Raw genomic sequence first — 20741 nt, 5'->3', positions numbered from 1 at the left:
TGTACGCCCCAGGTCAAGTCCTCTTTAATCATAACGCCCAGAAATTTAAAACTAGCCACCCGCTCTACTTGATCTCCATTTATAGTCAAGGGCTGAATTTCTAAGCTATTCCTTCTATAGTCCACTATAAGCTCCTTTGTCTTGTTAGTATTAAGAACCAGGTTATTTTCCCTGCACCATGAGAGCAATTGGTCCACCTCACTCCAATAGGCAGACTCATACCCTCCAGAGATGAGCCCCACCACCGTTGTGTCATCGGCAAATTTGATAATGGTGTTACTATGATAGACAGGAGTACAATCATATGTATAAAGGGTGAACAATAAAGGACTCAACACACAGCCCTGTGGCGTTCCCATATTTAGAGTAAGAACTGAGAAAACCCGATTTCCCAGTCTACCCCTCTGGGAACGTCCAGACAAGAAGTCCCTAATCCACAAACCGATTGAATGTGAGAGTCCAAGATCCACAAGTTTTGTCACCAGTCTTTGTGGTAAGATTGTATTAAACGAGGAACTAAAGTCCGCAAAGAGCATTCGCACATAATTCCCCTGTTGTTCCAGATGTGTCAAAGCAGTTAGAAACAGGAAGATGGATCCAGTGCATGGAACATTTATACTCTATCTTCAGCCCACTCGTAACTCTTTCAAAAAGAGACTCAGAAATGGAGTGGGATGCATCATGAAAGGCTGCCACTTAAGGTAAAATCTGTACAAATCATCCTTTTCACACATACAAGCCCTTTCATAAATGAAATACCAAATAGCTAAGGAGGACATTTCTGTGATTCCCACATTTTGTAGAGCCTCCTAAATGGTGCACCCCACATGATTCCAGACAGCCTCCTAATTGTCAAGAGCAATTGAGGGCAGGGAGTCTGAAGGGGGCAGAATAGTTAACCCCTTTATGAGTTACTGAATTTATGTGACATCTTTTTATTCCCCTTAAGGTCCCTAGAAATAATCCAAACAATTCAAGACATCACTAACCCATATAAAACAAATTATGCAGTGAAATTCAGCTGAAGCAGCCAAAAATACACAACCTAGACAAGACCCTCAACATTCCTCTAACATAATATAAAGTTCTTGTTCACAATTTTAGTGCAGCATAATGATGCCATAAGAAGATCTCACTACATAGGAAGTTTTATATGAGAGCAAATACTTCTTTATGCTGAGCAGTACATTTTTTGAACCACTGCTTACCTCATTGTCTGATTCCACAAGTACTTGATCATATTCACTAAGGGCTACTAGAAACATGATAGATGTGACATTTTCAAAGCAGTGTATCCATTTTCTTCGTTCTGATCTTTGGCCTCCTACATCCACCATTCTGAAATGTCAACAAAATTAATAAAGATAAAGAAACTAAGGTAAAAAAATTATGATTAAACACACAGTATGATACAAATTCTTAAAATCAATGTGAATGGCAACAGACCATATATTGGCATTGCCTTCGCATTTAAATGATATTTAGTATTTAAATAATATTTAAATATTATCTGTTTTGTGAAAAATCTACAATAAATTAGGGTCAGATCAGTGGTTCTCAACCTAATCTGTGGTTCTCAACCTAATGCTGCAACCCTTTAATACAGTTCCTCATGTTGTGGTGATCCCCAGCCCTAACATTTATCCATTTTACAGATGGAGAACACTGATGCAGAGAGTCTTAGGCGACCCCTGTGAAAGGGTTGTTCGACCCCCAAAGGGGTCGCAACCCACCTGTTGAGAACCACTGGGTTAGATTAACAGAAGACCAATAACACCACCACATGTTTCAATGCAACTGCAATAAGACCATTACATTCACCAAATACAGCATTGGTGTATTGATGTTAAGAATTCTCAGATTATACCTGGAATGCTTAATTTATTCAATCAGATTTTAAGTTTCTGTTGGGAGACTAAATGCCACAAACAAGGGCAGTGGTGGGATTCAGCAGGTTCGCATCACTTCGGCAGAACCAATTGTGAAAATGGTACTTGTAAACAATTGTTAAATTATTTGAATTCCCACCACCAGAACCGGTTGTTATATTATTTGAATCCCATGAATGAACAAGGGCATTACGTCAACTTCAAGTAAAAAAAAAGTTTTTGAAAACAGGCTATAAATTATAGTTGCACTTAAAATAACTTAGAAGCAATGCAGTTTTCTGCTTGAATTAATTTATAGTTTGTGTTCTTTCAAACTTATTTTAAAACATGTGACAGTGTAACAAAGAAATAAAATGTATACAACCGATAATTAATCCCAATCACTGAATGCTTTGGAAATGAATCTACAGCATATATATCCTAATCTGGCACTGCAGAGCCTGAAATAGAAATGTTTTGTATATGTAAAAAAATGTGCAAACACGGGGAAAAGAATGCTAGATGCAACTGAATACTATGCCCTACAAAGCTGTGCTTGCACATTGATGCCCATACAACCATTTCATAAAGTTTCTGTTTACAGTTAGGTGTAGCAAGGCTAAAGTTGCACCCATGTAAAAGTTGTTGCCCCATACACTTTAAAAGTAGCAATTTCTATGACTGTGCCTGCTAATTAACATATTTTATACATCTGGTAATGGAGCTGAGAAATAACATGCCAAGTATTTAAAAAGTAATTAAATCTATACCTGAAAATGACACTTTGTAAGTCAAATGGATATTCAATAATTCCTGTTGTTGGGACTCGAACTCTAAGCACATCTTGTTGGGTAGGTAGATAGCCAGAATCTGCTATACGGTCCAAGTCGTTAAGATAACTATGGACAGGAGAAAAACAGGAATGCAAGGTAGTGATATCACAGTCCTATAGAAGGAAGGAGCAGTATAGTATTAAAGGAGGAACAAGAGTAACAACAGCCTGAGAAATAAAGTAACAAACTGCAGAAAGAGGTTAGAGTAATTTTCAAAAACTGTTGGGAAAAACACAGAGAATTTGTCTTCTTTCCATGTTCTGCCTGAAGATTGCCCTGAGATGTTCTGAAAATGGTCAATGTCTTAGGACTGTTATAAAAACTGGGAGTATCCAGTCATGATAAATACCAGTTCTCACCATGTGAGGGTGTATTTGAATAAACTATATCCTGGAAGACACAGGCGTTAAGTAAGATCAGTCTTGATGGGCTGGAATGCTTATTATAAGATATGGATTGGCAGAGAAATCCTGTACTCTGAGTGAAACAAAATCACCAAGGATTTCACTTCCCTATTATGTAAAAGAATATTGTTCCATGTTCCAACAGGCATATACATGGTGCTGAGATAAGGCACATTCAAATGTTGGGATATTTAGCACAGCCTTCCTTCAGACATACTCTCAACTCACCACACACACACACACAGATTTGGGATACTACCAAAGTCAACAAAACATCATTTGTGCAGCAAATCCTTGCAAATGGAAGTGTGGCAAGGAATATATTAAGAAAGATGTCACTTTAATTGCTCTTGCAGTGTTTGCTGTTTCTGAAGACTGGATTAATTCTTTCCAGTGAATATACAACCAGTCACATTATAGCACTCACAACAGTGCAGTATCTACTTACTTTACTTAATATATATTTCTGTGTATGTGCTACTAATATTCAGAAACTGACTAAATTTACTTGGATAAAAGGTGGTAGAATGGGGACCATCTTAAAACAATTAAAGCAAGAACAGATGAAACACTGTGATGATCACCATGGATCCATTTTCTCCAGAGTTATACACTGGTTTGTAAGAGTGACCTGTTGTACCTCCCTGTGAGCTGCCTGCTCTTCTTTCCCTTCCATTTCCTACTGTCCCTTCCATTTTTTGCCTTCCAGGAAGGAAGGCAGAAAGTCAGCTCCAGCGTTCTCCTGTCACAATTGTACTGCTAATTGCTCGCCCAGAGATATCAGTATAGGATAGGTGGTATTGTTTCAGTGGTGGGATTCAGCCGGTTCGCACCACTTCGGCAGAACCGGTTGTTAAAATGGTGCTTGTAAACAACCAGTTGTTAAATTATCTGAATCCCACCACCGGAACCGGTTGTTAAATTATTTGAATCCCACCACTGTACTGTTTTCATGTAATCTCAAAAAGAACATGGCTTCATGGCAAGTAAGGAAAATCAGAACTTGTCCGAAAGCAAATTTTAATCACCACTGCAACTGGGTAATTGGCTAATGGGTTATAAAATACAGTACTTATGGTGAAACTGATAGAAGAAAATGACTAACAAAAGTACTTGTAATTGTGTTTTAAATCCTCTGGGTTTTTTGCACTATATTTACAAAAGTTGGCATTGCAGCTATTTAAATAGTATTTAAAATATAATACTTGTTATCCAGTCATTTCCTTGACTCTTTTATTTACATGTAAATTAGGAACACACATGAAATTCTTTTGTATATCATAGTTAGGCCTCTTATGACTCAAAACATCAAATCACTTCAGCACAAATTATGCTCTAGGAGTTTTAAAAAAATAAGCTCCAGGAGCTTGGAAAAAATTATATTCACCACAAGAGACATTTAAAATACCAACCAAAGACCAATCATGCACTTCCCCAAAGTAGCAAGAGCTGAACACAAGAAAAAGGATTTCTGGAGAACATTTCGTACCTCATAATTTCTATTTAGGTAGGGGAAATTCTGACTTTCATCAAGGATGGATTGGCCATTATGACCAAGATGACTCCTCCTATTGAATCGATAGCCTGCTCTCTGTCCAGCCAAGTAAAGGTGCTATCCTTGCCATGGTAGATACTGCTGAATCTCATGCACAGAAAGTGCTGCCTATCCTGACAAGGTCATTGTTGAGTGGGCTGGCTGGGCAGGCAAGAAAGATACTATAGTACACCCTTTCCTCCAGCTGGTTCTTCCATACTCTTTGATGTGGGATGGGGATGGAGCAGGCCAAGAGACAAGACCCTTTTTCTGAACCATTTTTTTCCTTCCTGTCCATCCTTCATGTTCACTTTAGATACTGACACCCATTACTAGAATCGAGGCACATTAGTTTTCATCATACTAAACTGTTCTAGGAATCCTCCGGAACATGGAAACATTAGGAAGAATTTCCTGATAGTAAGGGCTGTTTGACAGTAGAATACACTGCATTGGAGTGTGGTGGAGTCTCCTTTGGAGCTTTTTAAACAGAGGTTGGATGGCCATCGTTCAGGAGTGCTTTGATTGGGTATTCCTGCATGGCAGGGGGTTGGACTTGATGGCCCTTGTGGTCTCTTCCAATACTATGATTCTATGATTCATGTAATCAATTTTGATTTCAATAGTAGTTGATATTTTAGAAGTGAGAAATTTGTACTTGCAAAAGCTTCATCAATATATCTACTCCTCCACGTGATCACATCTGAGCAGTGGCGTACCTGCCTAGGGACAGGGGGTACCCTATGTCCCCGGGCACCCCCCATTTGGTCACGTGGGGGGGCGCCAACATTTCAGGGTCGTTTGTGAGTTTTTAAAATTTTTAGTGTTTTTTATGTTTTGGCCTGCAGGGGGCGCATTTTAAGGCTAGCAGCACCATGATTTCAGGGTACCATCCAGATACTGTCCTGATGATACCAACCAAATTTGGTGATGTTTGGTTCAGGGGCAGTAAAGTTATGGATGCCCAAATGGAATGCCCCCATCCCCATTATTTTCAATGGGAGCTAACAGGAGATGGGGACTACCCATTTGAGGGACCATAACTTTGGTCCCCCTGAACATAACTTCATCAAACTTGGTTGGCATCATAAGAATAGTTACCAGATGATACCCTGAAATTTTGGTGTCACAAGCTTTAAAAATACACCCCTTCCAGGGAAGGGTAAGCCCCTTTGAGTCTCCTATAGGAGAGAAAGGAGAGATATAAATCCAAACTCTTCTTCTTATTTTGTTTCCTCGCTCCTGCAGGAGACTCAAAGGGGCTTACCCTTCCCCCCTCACAACAAACACTCTGTGAGGTAAGTGGGGCTGAGAGAGCTCCGGAAAGCTGTGACTAGCCCAAGGTCACCCAGCTGGCATGTGTGGGAGTGCATAGGCTAATCTGAATTCCCCAGATAAGCCTCCACAACTTAGGCAGCAGAGCTGGGAATCAAACCCAGGCCCATAAGCCTTTTGGGGGCCCATAAAATTGAACCCTCAGAAGCAAAGGTCTCCAAACCTGGATGCAATTACCAGGAGGCCCTCCTGGAGCCACCCTGAAAGTCTGGTGTCTCTATCTTCAAAAATGTGCAGCCTGCCTACACACTCAGAAATTCCCCATTGGCTACAATGGAGCAAAGTCACTGCAAAACAAAGAATCTTGGGCACATTTCTTGGGGTGCCTGGAATGGGTGTATTTTTAAAGCTTGTGACACCAAAATTTCAGGGTATCATCTGGTAACTATTTTTATGATGCCACCCAAGTTTGGTGAAGTTAGGTTCAGGAGGACCAAAGTTATGGTCCCTCAAATGGGTAGTCCCCATCTCCTGTTAGCTCCCTTTGAAAACCATGGGGATGGGGGCATTCCATTTGGGCGTCCATAACTTTACTGCCCCTGAACCAAACATCACCAAATTTGGGTGGTATCATCAGGCAGGCTGCCCTGAAATGATGCCCTGAAATCATGGTGCTGCTAGCTTTAAAAATGCGCTCCCTGCAGGCCAAAAGACACCCAAAATACCCCCCAAAAGCCCAAATACCTTGCATTCACATTTGTTCATATTTGGGTAGGACATAATTGGACAATTTTTGTCCGAATGTGCCCAAATGTGTCCAGATTCCAGCCGAATATGGTATTTGTTTCATCTGAATCTCCCTCAAAAGTGATGCTGTTTCAGGGAGGGGGAGAATCCACCCCCAAACAGCATCACTTTCAATTTTGTTTTAACCGAGGACCCCAATTCTCCCTTTAAGGTGGATTTAAAAGAAGAATCTGAGCTCCCTAGTTTAAACACCATTGAAAGTGATGGTGTTTGGGGGTGGATTCCACTGGAGGTGTTTTGTGAGAGATGATGCTGACATTTGTTTGGTAATTGTTTTGCTGGGGGTGATTTGTGAGAGATTTACATGCTTAATACCAACTTGCACTGGCTTGGAGTTGTTTCTCAGGCTAACAACCTACCTCATAGGGTTGTTGTGCTCAGGAAATTAGGAAAAGAGTTGGTGGGGAGAGAGCCATATATGTTTTGCTGGGAGTGGGAGGTGTTTTGTGAGCTGGTACAAAAAATCATTGTTTGGTCATGGTGGGGGAGGGTGGCCGCCCATACGCCGGGCGGGGGGGGGGGGGGCGCCAAACTCAGGTTTTGTCCCCGGGCGCCAGTTTGCCTAGGTACGCCCCTGCCCCTGAGGATACTTAAATCCAGAGACTGGAGACATGACCAATGTGAGCTGACAGAATGGTGGGAGAAACAGAGCAGTTAAGAGAACAGTTGGGAGTTGATAGCTAGAGAGTTGAGGGGGGAAAACAGATGTCTGATTGAGTGAAGCTGAGGGAAAGATCATCTTAAAAATAGCTGACTGAAAAGAGTAAATTCATAACATAAGATCCAATATGTTGGAATAGGGGAACAGTTCAAAATAACAATGGAAGAAGAGGAGTTTGGATTTTTACCCTGCTCTTTTCAATCATAAGGAGCCTTGAAGTGGCTTACAAACTCCTTCCCTTCCTCTCCCCACATCTGAAGAGGAAAGTGAGGCTGAGAGAGTTCTGAGAAAACTGTGACTAGCCCAAGGTCACCCAGCAGGCTTCATGTGTAGGACTGGGGAAACAAACCTGGTTCACCAGATTAGAGTCTGCCACTTTTATGCTGGAAGTGAAACATTTCTTCAGTGATATGTTCAAACCAAAAATAAAAGTTAACTCCTTTTGTTTAATTCTGTGGGCTGTATATCTCAGGGAAAGAAACACACCAGTGAAATTCTCAATCTATACATGTTTAGTATACGAATAAATGGTGGCAAGTGTGAATGGAAGCCCCCAACCTTCATAACCCAGTGAAGTGTTTGAGACAGTCAAGTACTCATTGCAACTCTTTTACCCTCTCACAAATTCCAGTTATTTGATCTTCTCTCACTACTGCTTGCAGTTGAACTCTCTATCAATGATAAAGTTGTCAAACAACCTTGTAAATGATAGGTATATTCTGCATATTGACATCCTTTTTGAAGGTCTTCAGGTCACAGTTGTTCTATAAAGAGTACTTTTCTTCCTTTGACATGAACTGGCTTTTAAGGAAAAGAATGCTTATCACATTTTCTCTTTTCTTCTTCCATTCCATGGAGATACCTATACAATGGTTACCCTACTTTGTCTTCACAGCAACTCTAGCAGATAGATTAAGCTGATGGATAATGATTGGCCCAGTGAAGTTGCCCACTGAGTGGGAATTGAATCCTAGCCTTGTAATGAAAATAACTGTCCTTCCCTAAAATACCTTTCTTCTGTTTGTAAAATGAAACTGTTACTCTCTATTGCAAAAGTTTCAGGAGTATGCTATGCTGAAAGTAAGGAGGTAGATGTCATATCTCTAGATGAGTGGAACCAACACCCTAAAGTCTGACAGGTTCTGAGAAACATAATAGCCTCTGTATGCGAGTATGAACACTCCAACCCATTTCAGGTTACTGGTCTAAACCAGATGTCATCCATTGCTGGCCCAAATCTGAATAAAGCAATATAGAGAAGGACATTTCATACAGGTCATTTCAATCTGTCTATTAGCCAGTTCTAAAGCACCCTGAAGCACTCTGTCAGTTTCAAACATTGCCACTATTTTTCCCCAACTTTTTCTGCACCATGTTCTTTTTTAGACTTTTTGGAGCGTTCTAAGATTTGTGGTACTTTTGGAAGCACTCTAGACAGCTCAAACAGCCCACTGAAGCAATTCAGAAACACAAGGAAGAACTGAAAACAGGAGACAGCAGTTTTCATTTAAAAACAACAACCCCAACTGAGTTCCAGGATGCCAGAAGGCAAGACATTTTGTCTGATAAGATTTAAAAAATCATTAGCACTCAGGAGTCAAAACAGTTGTCTAACTTGTATGTTGCCCCCCTCATGGGCTCAGGGTGGCTTCCAATATATAAAACCACAAATCATCACATTATAAATAACAATTAAAACATAGGTGGGCTAGGAGAGAGAGAGACTATTTTGATGGCAAGAACTGTAGTTGCCTCCACTATATGCAGTTGCCTGGTGGAACAGCTCAGAGATGACAAAAAAAATCTGTTAGCAACTGACAGTTTAAAAAGTTGATGGGTCAGTTTGAAAGGGACCCCTGTGAAGGGTCCTCAGTACTTCTAGATTTGGCAGGACAAGCCACTTAGCTAGAAGACGGGGATAAGTCATCCCAGTGATTCATGCAAGAAACAACCCAGTGGGATGAATGGACTCTAGAATGCAAATAATCTATAAAAATGGCAACCCAGCTGTTGATCTTTGTTCTGCCTTTGACCACTGCTGTAAAAGTGAGGAGGTAGCCCCATTAGAGTAGTATCAGCTAGCCTGATACACTGAAGGCAAAGAAAAACAAGTCCTTTTGACTCTCATTCTGAACAAAACTTCACCTATCCCTTTACTTTTTTTGGTCTCTAAATAAATTCCTTTGTTTTGGAATTCAAACCTATGTAGTTTTTTCCACAAAGTAAGGTCCTTGGCCAAGAATTTACAATGCTTAGCTCAATCTTATCAATATCTCTTGCTGTCTTTGTAACTCATTCTTTGTTGCACTTACTTCCCCATTCGATATTTGGAAAGAATGGTGTATTGTCTTACAAAATCACCTGCATTTTACTTCAGACTCTTAAAAGTTATTCGTGTCAGGAAAAGTTATACAATTATTTTTGACCAGAACAGCTATCACACATTCATTATCACTGTGTGTGAGTGTGTGTGTGTGTATTCATTCATTCATTCATTCATTCATTCATTCATTCATTCATTCATTCATTCATTCATTCATTCATTCATTCATTCATTCATTCATTCATTCATTCATCTTTTATACCGCCCACTCCCGGAGGGCTCTGGGCGGTGTCCAACAACTAATATAATCTATCTATCTATCTATCTATCTATCTATCTATCTATCTATCTATCTATCTATCTATCTATCTATCTATCTATCTATCTATCTATCTATCTATCTATCTATCTATCTATCTATCTATCTATCTATCTATCTATCTATCTATCTATCTATCTATCTATCTATCTATCTAAAGCTAACAGTGTTTTGTTGATGACAGTATACCTCAGTAACTGCTGGGCCAATTCCTCTGAAAATTCCCAGCCACTATAGTCAGCCAGGCGAGAGGGTTTTTAGATGTTCACATACCTGAAATTTCACACCTGACCCAAGTAAAACGCCTTTTTCCTGGCGCTCCATGGTGAAGGACATGCAGCTGCCTGTGTGTAACTGTCACCCTTAGAATGTTCGTGCTGCTTAGAATGTTCACTCAGATGGCCAGATATGAGCAGTGAAAACAGTACATAGGCAGTAACTCGAGTGGAAGTGAAACACATACACATACACATGAGGGAGAGGGAAGGGAGGGAGAGGGAGGGATGGCATGCAAGGGAAGAGAGGGAGGGAGAGGAAAGGGACGGAGTATGAGGCATGCAAAGGAAGAGAAGTGAGAGAGGGGAGACAGTGAGGGGTGGCATGCAAGGGAGGGGAGGCAGGGGGCCCAGCATCTTGGTATGACCCACCCAGCCTAGCGGAGGAAAAGGGAAGGGAAGGAGGGAGAGGGGTGGCATCAAGGGAAGAGAAGTGGGGGAGGGAAGAGAGTGAGGGGCGACATGCAAGGGATGGGAGGGGCCAGGCACCCTAGATTCCCTGAATACTGCGGTTACAGTTAAGAAAACCAGGCACGTATTACTCAGGAGTAAGCTCGGTACAGCAACCGAGACACCCATTGCCTCCAACCAAACTTACTCCCAGATAAAGGATCATGACCAGCCAGCCTAGATGTGTGGGAGGGGTGCATTTCCATTCCCCCCCCCCCCAAGGAATGCGGGCACACACATCAATGACATCGCACAGTATCAGGCTGCGTATTTGCATGAGCACGTACTGCTGGCCTCTGCAATTGATTTGCTGCTATTGTTCCTTTCCCATTTCACCACAATAAGCCACAGCAACGCGTGGCCGGGCCCCGCTAGTCTTAAATAACAAGAGCACATTCAATAAATACATACAATAAAATAAAATTAGGTATCTAAATCTCACATTGAAACCGTTTAAAACAGAGCACAAAACATCGCGTCCGGCAATCTAAAGGCCCTTCTGAGGAGGGAACAGAAAGGCCCGAGATGTAAAAGGTGGCAGGTGATAAAAAGGAAAGGAGGGGGCGCCATCAGCGGTCGGCTTCTCCAAAGGCCCAGTGGAACAGCTCGGTCTTACAGGCCCTGCGAAACTCTCCAAGGGCCCGCAGGGCCCGGACAGTTGGAGGAAGAGCATTCCACCAGGCAGGGGCCAGGGCTGTAAAGGACCTGGCCCTAGTGGAGGCCAGCCGCATCATTGAAGGGCAATAAACTGGATACATTAATTGAAGCAATAAACTGGATACATAGAATATAGGACAGATATGTATATGTATATAGGACAGATACGTATATGTATTCACTTTAAATATTTATTAACCAATCTTTGTTCCAGAAATATGGGACTGCAAGGTAGGTGGCAATATACAGTTTACCAATATATTTAGTAAGAGACTGCCAAGAGAATAGCTTGCAAAAATAATTCTGTCATGACCACAGGGTTTCTCCTCCATAACTCCCCCAAATTTTATGCATCTACTGAAGGCTATCAGTAGAGAGGTCTTTCTGAGAAGGTGTTCAGTAAACATAAGCCAATGTTGTATAGTGATCAGAATGTTGGACTAGGACCTGGAAGACCCAGGTTGAAACCACCATTCTATCATGAGAGCTTGATCCAATCATAAACTCTCAGGCTAAACTACTCAACAGTTATTGTGAGAATAAAATGTAGCTGAGAAAAATGATGTAATCTGCTTTTGTTCCCCGCTGGGGAGAAAAGTGAGGTATAAATGAAGTAAATAAAACAAACATAAAGAAATCGGGATTGCTCTGAGAAGCCTACAAGCAAGTCAAATACTATCTGTACAGTGAGAGAGAATGCAAGAACATGCTGTCTACATTGCTACAGAGGTTCATATGATGACAGGAAGTCCTTCAGGTATGTCCCCTTCTGATCTGATTAACACTTTATTAAAATGCAATACTTTTTCTAAGCATAAACCTCTCATTTTGTCAATCAGACTATTTTGGAATCCCCCCCCCCCACCTTACCCAGCAGCCACTCAAAAGCATTACTGGTCTGTGATGAACAATGGTTAATATGCCAGATTTTTTTAAAGCTATATTTGTAAATTATCTTTCTCTCTGAGTTCCAAGGACTTTATTCAGATTATAAAATATATTGTCTAAATAGTTACTCCTTCAAATGGCTATCTTGAAATATCCCTGACACTCATCTATATTCCATGGTACCCTGAAAATCCAAGCCATACTGGAATTCTGCAGCTGCATCAGGAAGCTGGGAGAGCATTATGGCCAACAGCTTGTTACACACATATTTCCTTGGTAATGTACCTCAAGTTTATCACTATGGCAACCCAACAGAATTGCCTCAGCAGCCACTCCAGATCATTTTTACAAAATGTATTACAGCTATAATTAACTTTTTAAACGTAGCCTGCCCTAGAAATATACCAAAATGTACAATTTTTTTTTAAAAAACTACATGCTATTCTCTTCTTGCTTAATTGAAGCAATAAACTGGATACATAGAATATAGGACAGATCTGTTCAACAATCAAATGACTGAAATAGCCTTGTTTTTAGGCTGTGCAAAGATATGCATATATGCATCACATATACACACATTTGTGGGTAGGATTATATGTACACTGTACTTCCTTCAAAAATGACCTGAATTCTCCTAGTTCAGCACCAAGTCTAATGACAATTTCCAGGAAAAATATTAGACAGCATTATTGCAGTTATAAATTATGCAAAATCTAAGGCCATCAGTTCTGAGCCGCACTATTCAACACTTCTCATTCTTTGCAAGCTTAGGTGAAGACTTTTTAGTGAAGTTTCTTTAATGCTGTATCCAGATACTTAGCATTGACAAAGAAACTAATTGCAATGAAAATCTTATTACAAGTTTTATAGAGTGCAATGGTATCTGAGGCCAGGCCATTACCTACACCAGTGGTTTTTAGACTCTGTTCCAGAGAATTTTTAAATTCCTTGGAAGCTTTTCAAGGGTTCCTCGGTAAGAAAAAACTAGTAATAGCAGGCATGCAGCTCAGAAAATTGCTCACCCCCACCCATTTCCTCCCATGTACAGATTTCAGGGGAGTACTGGCAATTTTCGAGGATTCATTTTACATGAAAGACATTGTGACTGTTCAGATATTATTCTTATTTGAACTATTATAATAGCTGAAGTGGATCTCAGTCTCATGCATGTCCCCCCCCCCCTTCTCACCCATTGTGCTTGTAACATAATGTAACAATTGAACAAGGCCACACCATTTTAAACTGTGTGTGAAATCTCTCTGATCCTGAAACCCACTAACTCCTTTCATTCCAGTGCTGGGATCACAGAATTAGGGAGTTTCCATGTATGGGTAAAGCTCATGGAGCTTTCTATTTTGCACATTATGAAGGGGGTGAAATATATATGCTTGAGTCTTGCTACGTCTGTTATTATCTCATTCTCTTAGCAAGAGCAACAGCATCCTAGGTCTGAAGAACAATCAAAACTTTACAGGCATGCACCTAATAAGACCATTCCAAATCAGATAAGACCTCAAATATAATTTTGGCCAGCTATTGCTTCTTGGTTATGCCAATGTAAACGTATGTCATCTCTTAACATCAAGCAAGGCAATCCACTTATATTTTGTAAGCCACCTAGTCCAAGTTCCGTGGAGAGGCAACATAAAAATTTGGTAAATAAATTAAAATAATTAATTTCCACCTTTTTCACAATAAGATGGTTCAAAATGGCTTGATAACATTATATAATTTTGACCACAGTTGTTATAATAGTGATGCAAACTGAACTTATATAATTTTAGGCTAAAATAGGCACACAGTTTGAGTACAACACACTGCCTAGAAAATCTAATTAGGATGTGGGAGGACAATCTCCAATCCATCATTTCTGATCTTTTTTCAACACTGCAGGTTCCGTGTCTGCAGTTCCTTCCATATCAAAGATGAGCTCATTCTGTTGCAGGGCTTTGAAAATACAGCACAATAGTCAATGGCTTGAGAAAGCAATGTATATTTAAAAATAATCTTGCCAAAAGAATGCATCTTTACGAAAAGATGCTTAAAAATTTTTATCAATAAAAATAATGAAGTTAGAAACTTTATATGTCCGTTGACATTGACAATAGGAATTTGCTGCCAGTGAACATTTCACTTTAGCAAGGGAATGCATGACCAAAAATGGTAGTTTTCCTTACACTCTTCTACAACAAGCAGATGGTACTTGGCAAAAACTATGAACCTATTATATACCTATCAGTCTACTAATCACAAAGTTCACCAGGAACAGGCAATTGGTGAAAACATAATATGCTTTCAAGGCTAATTATATTTACTTCTTAAACCGGACTATGATATACAAGAACATAACTAAAGTAACTCCTGTGTGATATCACATTAATGTTACTACTCACAGCATTTTCTAGAGAGGATTTAAACTTAATCCAGAAATTTCCATCTTTAAAATATATCACATTTAGACCCATTTTCTCAATCGAATACTGATTATCATTGCAAATGTTTTACGCTGTCCCAGTGCCAAGAAGTATTTCCTAATCTTATGCATACATTTTCATACAAAGGAAAAGCCAATCTTTGCAATATCTTCTGCTGATCATTTTAGTGATTTTTGTTTATATACCACTGAAAGCTGCTTTGATGACAGCGTCACTGTTCAATTTTTTTCAATTAATACATCTTGTGATTCAGCATTCCAAACTGGTATAGCTCTTGAGAGAGGCTTTCCCTGAAAGTTTGGGAAACATGGAGTGAAAAAGGCATGGAACCTCACCTTCAGACTCTTCCCTATTACCCTTGCCGACTTGAGCAACCAGGAACAGATGCTCACCTTTGGTGTCTTGATCTATTGACAGGGCAATTTGCAACCTGACTAACAGCTGGTTATTGCCAAAGGCTCCAAAAAGACTGCTCACTGAGGACCATTTAAATTAAAATAATGCTATCCTATCTACAAAATCTCATCTTAGAAATAATGATAAATAACTGCATTATTTCACACCACAAATCCCTCCAGCCATCTCACTAGTAAATACACTCAGGGGCAATAACGTAGCATTTTGAGAAAAATTGTCCTTCCCTGTCCCTTATTGTGTTCATATGTGTACTGCAAAGAGGCACACAGGAAAAACTAAAAAAAAATAATGAAAAAAGAGCTGAGAAAGGCCAGGAGCAGGGATAGGAATGGTGGTGAGGGTGATGCAGGCCCTGCAGCAGCTCTACTTGAGAGAATTTACTCTCTAATACCACCACTTTCTATACATGTAAATTCTATTTTAGTCTGCTACCAAAAATGAATGTGACTTATGCACCCAATTTCTAGTTTAATGTTCCTCATTACTAAACAAATATTATTGCTTTTATTGGAAGACTTATTTACATAAAACAATTCACTTACTATAGTGCAGAGGCCTATTGGGGAAAATGGCTCCCGAAGACCACCCCTTCTCCGGGCACCCTCCTGTGGCCCCCATGCCCCCTGCGCTCATGGGCTGCTCAGGGGTGGGGCTGCCTGCTGCGGAGCTGCATCCCCAGCCTCCGTGCTGCCCGAGCCCCCCCCCTTCAGTCTTTGTGCAGGCCAGCAGGGCTTGGGCAGGCCTGCATGGAAGCCAGGGGCAGGGCTCAGGGGGTGGGGCAGTAATAAAAGTCACAAAGAGTTCCAAGAAAGCAACACTAGATTAGCCACCAACCAGAGAAGACTAATAAACCTTAAATTTAAAATCTGCCATTCACACAAAAGACTTTTGAAACAGAACAGTCTTAGAAATTGTAAGAAACACTGATGTTTTCTGAATAGCCTCTGGTAATCTGTTCCACAAAACAGAGGAAGCAAATTAAAAAGCCTAAGAAAATAAGTTGCAAGGAATCCAAACACTGTCGCTGACCCATAACACCAATACTTCCTTGCCCTGAAGCAGAGGCCCATTTTAGAAATTCACATTACACCCTTTAAGAAGGTCTGTGCTACAATTTACATAAACTGTACATTAACAGTACTGTCAACATACAAAAATAATTTTATAACTGAAATTGCCATTACTGTCTGGGTTGGAGTTGACAGGGACAGCTACAGTGAACTCTGCCCTCCCCTTCCGTAGATCCTCACCAGATTATCTGTTCAGTGAACTCTTTGCTATCGCCATGACTATATCCCATGAGATGGGATGCACCGGGAAGCTCTTCTGAAGCAGATGCTGTCACAGTTCAGTTCCTTCTAACTCACACCCTTCAGCTGAGTCAATCTCTGTCAGGCTGGCTTCCTCTGCCAGCCCATCACACTGTCCCACACATACTTATATTTGTACTTACTATTTAGTAGAATCTGACAACTGATACTCCCGTCGTCGGTCATAGCATTCCTGTATTCCAGGATCATTCCATAGAGCCTTTATTGCATCTACGTAGGGGTTCTCAAATGAGGACACTTTCTCTACATCAACTTCTCGAACTAGTTGTGCATTGGCCTGTTATTAATAAAAAATGTTCCCATTACATTTATGTTTGAAAGAACCATCATACAGAATGTGAAGAACATTTGACATTTTTATTTAAGTAATAGTGCAATAATAACTATGCACTCATATATTAATATTAGTAAACATTAATATTGAATAGTGAATTGGTAATTCAAAATAAAGCCCTTCAAAATTAACTCAAAGACAACTGGCTTACAACATTGAGTTAAATCTCACATAAAACTACTGTATATACTCGCATATAAGTCGAATTTTTCAGCACATTTTTTGGGCTGAAAAAGTCCCCCTCGACTTATACACGAGTGAGGTGTATTTTAAAAAATATTTTAGGGGTTTTATTTTGTCGGCTGCCAGGAGGCGCAGTTTTTAGGCTAGCAGCACCAAAATTTCAGGGAACCGTCAGGTTACACTCCTGATGACACCAGCCAGGTTTGGTGAAGTTTGGTTCAGGGAGTCCAAAGTTATGGACCCCCAAAGGGAGTGCCCCATCCCCCATTGTTCCAATGGGAGCTAATAGTAGATGGGGCTACATTTGACGGTTCATAACTTTGGACACCTTGAACCAAACTTCACTAAACTTGGGTGGTATCATCAGGATAATCTCTTGCTGATACCAGCCAGGTCTGGTGATGTTTGGTTCAGGGGATTCAAAGTTATGGATCCCCAAAGTGGGTGCTCCCATCCCCCATTGTTTCTAATGGAAGCTAATAGTAGATGGGGCTACCCTTTTGAGGGTCCATAACTTTGGACCCCATGAACCAAACTTCACCAAACCTGGGTGGTATCATCAGGACGGTCTCCTAAAGATACTCTGAAATGTTGGTACTGCTAACATTAACATTCCTCCCCTGACAGGCACCCTCAAATTTTCCCCAGATTCTCTCTTTAAATCACTACCACCTTCTGAGTGGATTTAAAGGGAGAATCAGGGCTTACAGAACTAGTCTACTGTTTTTCTTTGCAATAAATATTCAAAAACATTTAACCTACTGATGCCTTAATTAATGTAATTTTATTGGTATCTATTTTTATTTTTGAAATTTACCAGTAGCTGCATTTCCCACTCTCGACTTATATGCAAGTCAATACGTTTTCCCAATTTTTTGCAGTAAAATTAGGTGCCTTGACTTATATACAGGTCGACTTATACATGAGTATATATGGTAATGGTTTGGTTCACCCCAGCAAGATAGCTTTGGTTGCTTGAATAGCTATCAGGCTCTTATCTTTTTTTTTCCAACAGAAACTGTGTTTTTGCACAGCTGCATGGCAGAAATTCAACAGACATGAATTTTCCCAAAACAGTGATGCCATGATAGGCAAAACTGCACATTCTGAAATTCTGCTTGAAATGCAGAAGATAGAATTTCTGTTAACCATAAAAGATGGTAAGGCTACCAGGTTTGAAAGGTTACAATTGCATTTCCTGTACCTTTTGGAGTAAACTATATTTAAATATGGCAGTGTACTTTGCAATTATAGCAAAGCAAAGCAGTATATAAGCTCATGCTTATATAACATTAACAGATTAATTAACCTATGACAATATTTACTGATTTATGTAGAAGATTTATGTTAACAACACTGTACTCAGGCATAGCAAGTATTTTAACCTGACATTAAATCCTGATTATGCACAGCAAAAAAATAATGGGAAACAATTAGAACACACTTCTGGAGTAAAAATTAACGTTAATTTCTAAGCAGAATGTACTTAATTTCATTAACACTGCCGTGTAAGACTGACATCCATCATTAACAAGGTTACACAGCAATACTGTGTTCAACAATGCCTAGAAACATCAATGCTTAACTCCTCACTTATATGATACATTGTTTATAATTTTACACACAGGATAAGTCAGCACAATCCATTGTGATTTCTGACAATTTACCAGAGAGTATGCACCATAGCATATAGTTGGGTTGCCAGCCCTGGGTTGAGAAATACTAGGAGATTTGAGGGTGGTGGTGGAGCCTGGGGAGGGTGGAGTTCAGGAAAGTGAAAGACCTCAGCATGGAACAATGACACAGAACCCCATCCATGGAGGGAGGGGAGCAGCTTGCAGCAGCAGCATGCCACTGATCCAGCAGATTCACCCTCCCTGGGGTGCTTACCCCAGAGGAGGGGCAATTCTACTGTCCCCCCGGAACATGGCACTAGACATCAAACCAGCATCCCAGGGTCCCTACTACCACCACCTGTGTAGCAGAGGCAGGCCAGGGCATGGCCAGGAGGGCTGATAACCTGTACTTTGGACTTAAGCCACTATTTTCACTCCATTGAGGCCCATAGAGGCTTGTTGGCTATGGGGAGGCTTTTTGACTTTTCAAGCCTCCCCACACCACTGGGAAGTCTCGTTGGGGATGGTGTCTGGCGCGGCCATAGCACCGCGGCCAGGTGCGCTGCTCTTGAATGGGGCTTATGGAGTCCTCCCACCAAAGAAGTCATTTTTTCCAAGGGAACTGATCTCTATTGTCTGGAGATCAGTGGTAATAGAAGATCTCCAGGAACCTCTGTAGATTGCCATATCATATTTGGTGAAGACCAATACTGTATTTGGTGAAGAGAGTCAAATGCACACAATCCATTAATCACAAAGTAAGATTTTCTACTGTGGCTATTTTGTCAACAGCATTTCTAAAAACATGGCATAGTTTCATTATATCATATTTCTTTGTGATTCAAAGGTTAGGCCTTGTCCTGTGGTAAAACCTCCCTATACTTCCCTTGGAGTTGGAAGCTTGTTTTCTATGGTTGGCAACGATTAATGAAATTTTCACATGATGCAGAATTTTATGGCTACACTTTTCTCTGCTTTTCCTGCTATTTATTTGTAGTTTTCCACATTCCTAACATATTGCTTACATACCATGAAAGTTTTCATATTTTTAAAATTCCTTGTTAGCCTGTGAGCTTTTGTTTAGCAACAAACCATAGCCAATTACCCATGACACTGTGTTTGTTCATATGCTGTGTGAGGAAGAAATTGATTTGCACATATTTGTATACCAAATTGATTTTAATTGTAATGTTATTTTTTCTCAGAATATTCCTTTTCTGTTAGTGGAAAAGGCTTTACAGAACAAGCAAGAGCATGAGGAGCAATTCTGCACCATTTCCCCCTCATTGCAGCTTCCCATACCATATCCTACTTTGTCTCCAACTTTTAGCACTGTTTTTTAAGGGGAGTATGTGTCCAGCAAATTGGGGAAGACCAGCCTCCACAAGCAGTTTGCACTTCTAGTGTGCATGGAGTAAAATTTTAATTATACCCAGTACAATTAACCTCATTTTCACCTCCCATTCAAACACCTAAATTTGTAAATAAAAGAACCTACAACTAACAATAAACTGCTAAAGTTCATAGCAACAGAACATGTCAATAACTGGAGTCTGGCTACAGCAATCATGGAATATACCAAAAACAGCCACAGAATTTTAAAGGTAAAGGTGCAAGCACTGAATCACTAGCAATCATGGACGACATATTCCTACAAACGTACAGAAAACACAGAAAAAATGAAGAGAAAAATATGCTGGCTATGGATCCCAAGCCTTCAACAGGAAGTAGAAAGTTTTAGTTCCTACCTCCCTGAGAAAGGGTTGGGAAATCATCCATCCAAGGTGCCCTCAGTCACCTCCAGGAGAACTGAGTTCTTAGTCAAGTCACCTGTGAAGGAGGGTTGTGATTGGCTTGGGAAAGTAATGGCTAAACTGGGTTTTGGATGGACAGGTGAGTATGTAGGTGCAGCCAGGAGTGTGGACTGGAGAACCAACTGAAGTTCATAACTAGCTACATGGAAATTGTATGTATTGCCTGCCTGGGAAGAGTATGCAGTTAGCACCCCAGTGGAGACTAATTGGGTTTGTTTTGGTTTATTGACTGCACTCTCCTCTCAGAAAAATAAGCCTTAAGAAACAGTTTGGGCTGTCTAGTGATTACTAGTTTACAAGAACTTACTATCACGCTA

General features: G+C 40.4%; 1 protein-coding gene across 1 annotated transcript in view; it reads right to left on the bottom strand.

The window, feature by feature from the left end:
* Positions 1-20741, bottom strand: part of LOC125436770 (guanine nucleotide-binding protein G(q) subunit alpha) — a 114178-nt gene that overhangs the window by 16373 nt on the left and 77064 nt on the right. The window contains exons 3-5 of the mRNA XM_048504046.1: positions 16600-16754; positions 2639-2767; positions 1209-1338 (exon numbers count right to left, since the gene is read on the bottom strand). Of these exons, the coding sequence (XP_048360003.1) occupies positions 1209-1338; positions 2639-2767; positions 16600-16754 (414 nt within the window). The remainder of the gene's footprint in view (positions 1-1208; positions 1339-2638; positions 2768-16599; positions 16755-20741) is intronic.

This window comes from Sphaerodactylus townsendi, linkage group LG07 (genome assembly GCF_021028975.2).
Source record: "Sphaerodactylus townsendi isolate TG3544 linkage group LG07, MPM_Stown_v2.3, whole genome shotgun sequence".
NCBI classification, from domain to species: domain Eukaryota; kingdom Metazoa; phylum Chordata; class Lepidosauria; order Squamata; family Sphaerodactylidae; genus Sphaerodactylus; species Sphaerodactylus townsendi.
This window is presented reverse-complemented; position numbering and strand designations above follow the sequence as displayed.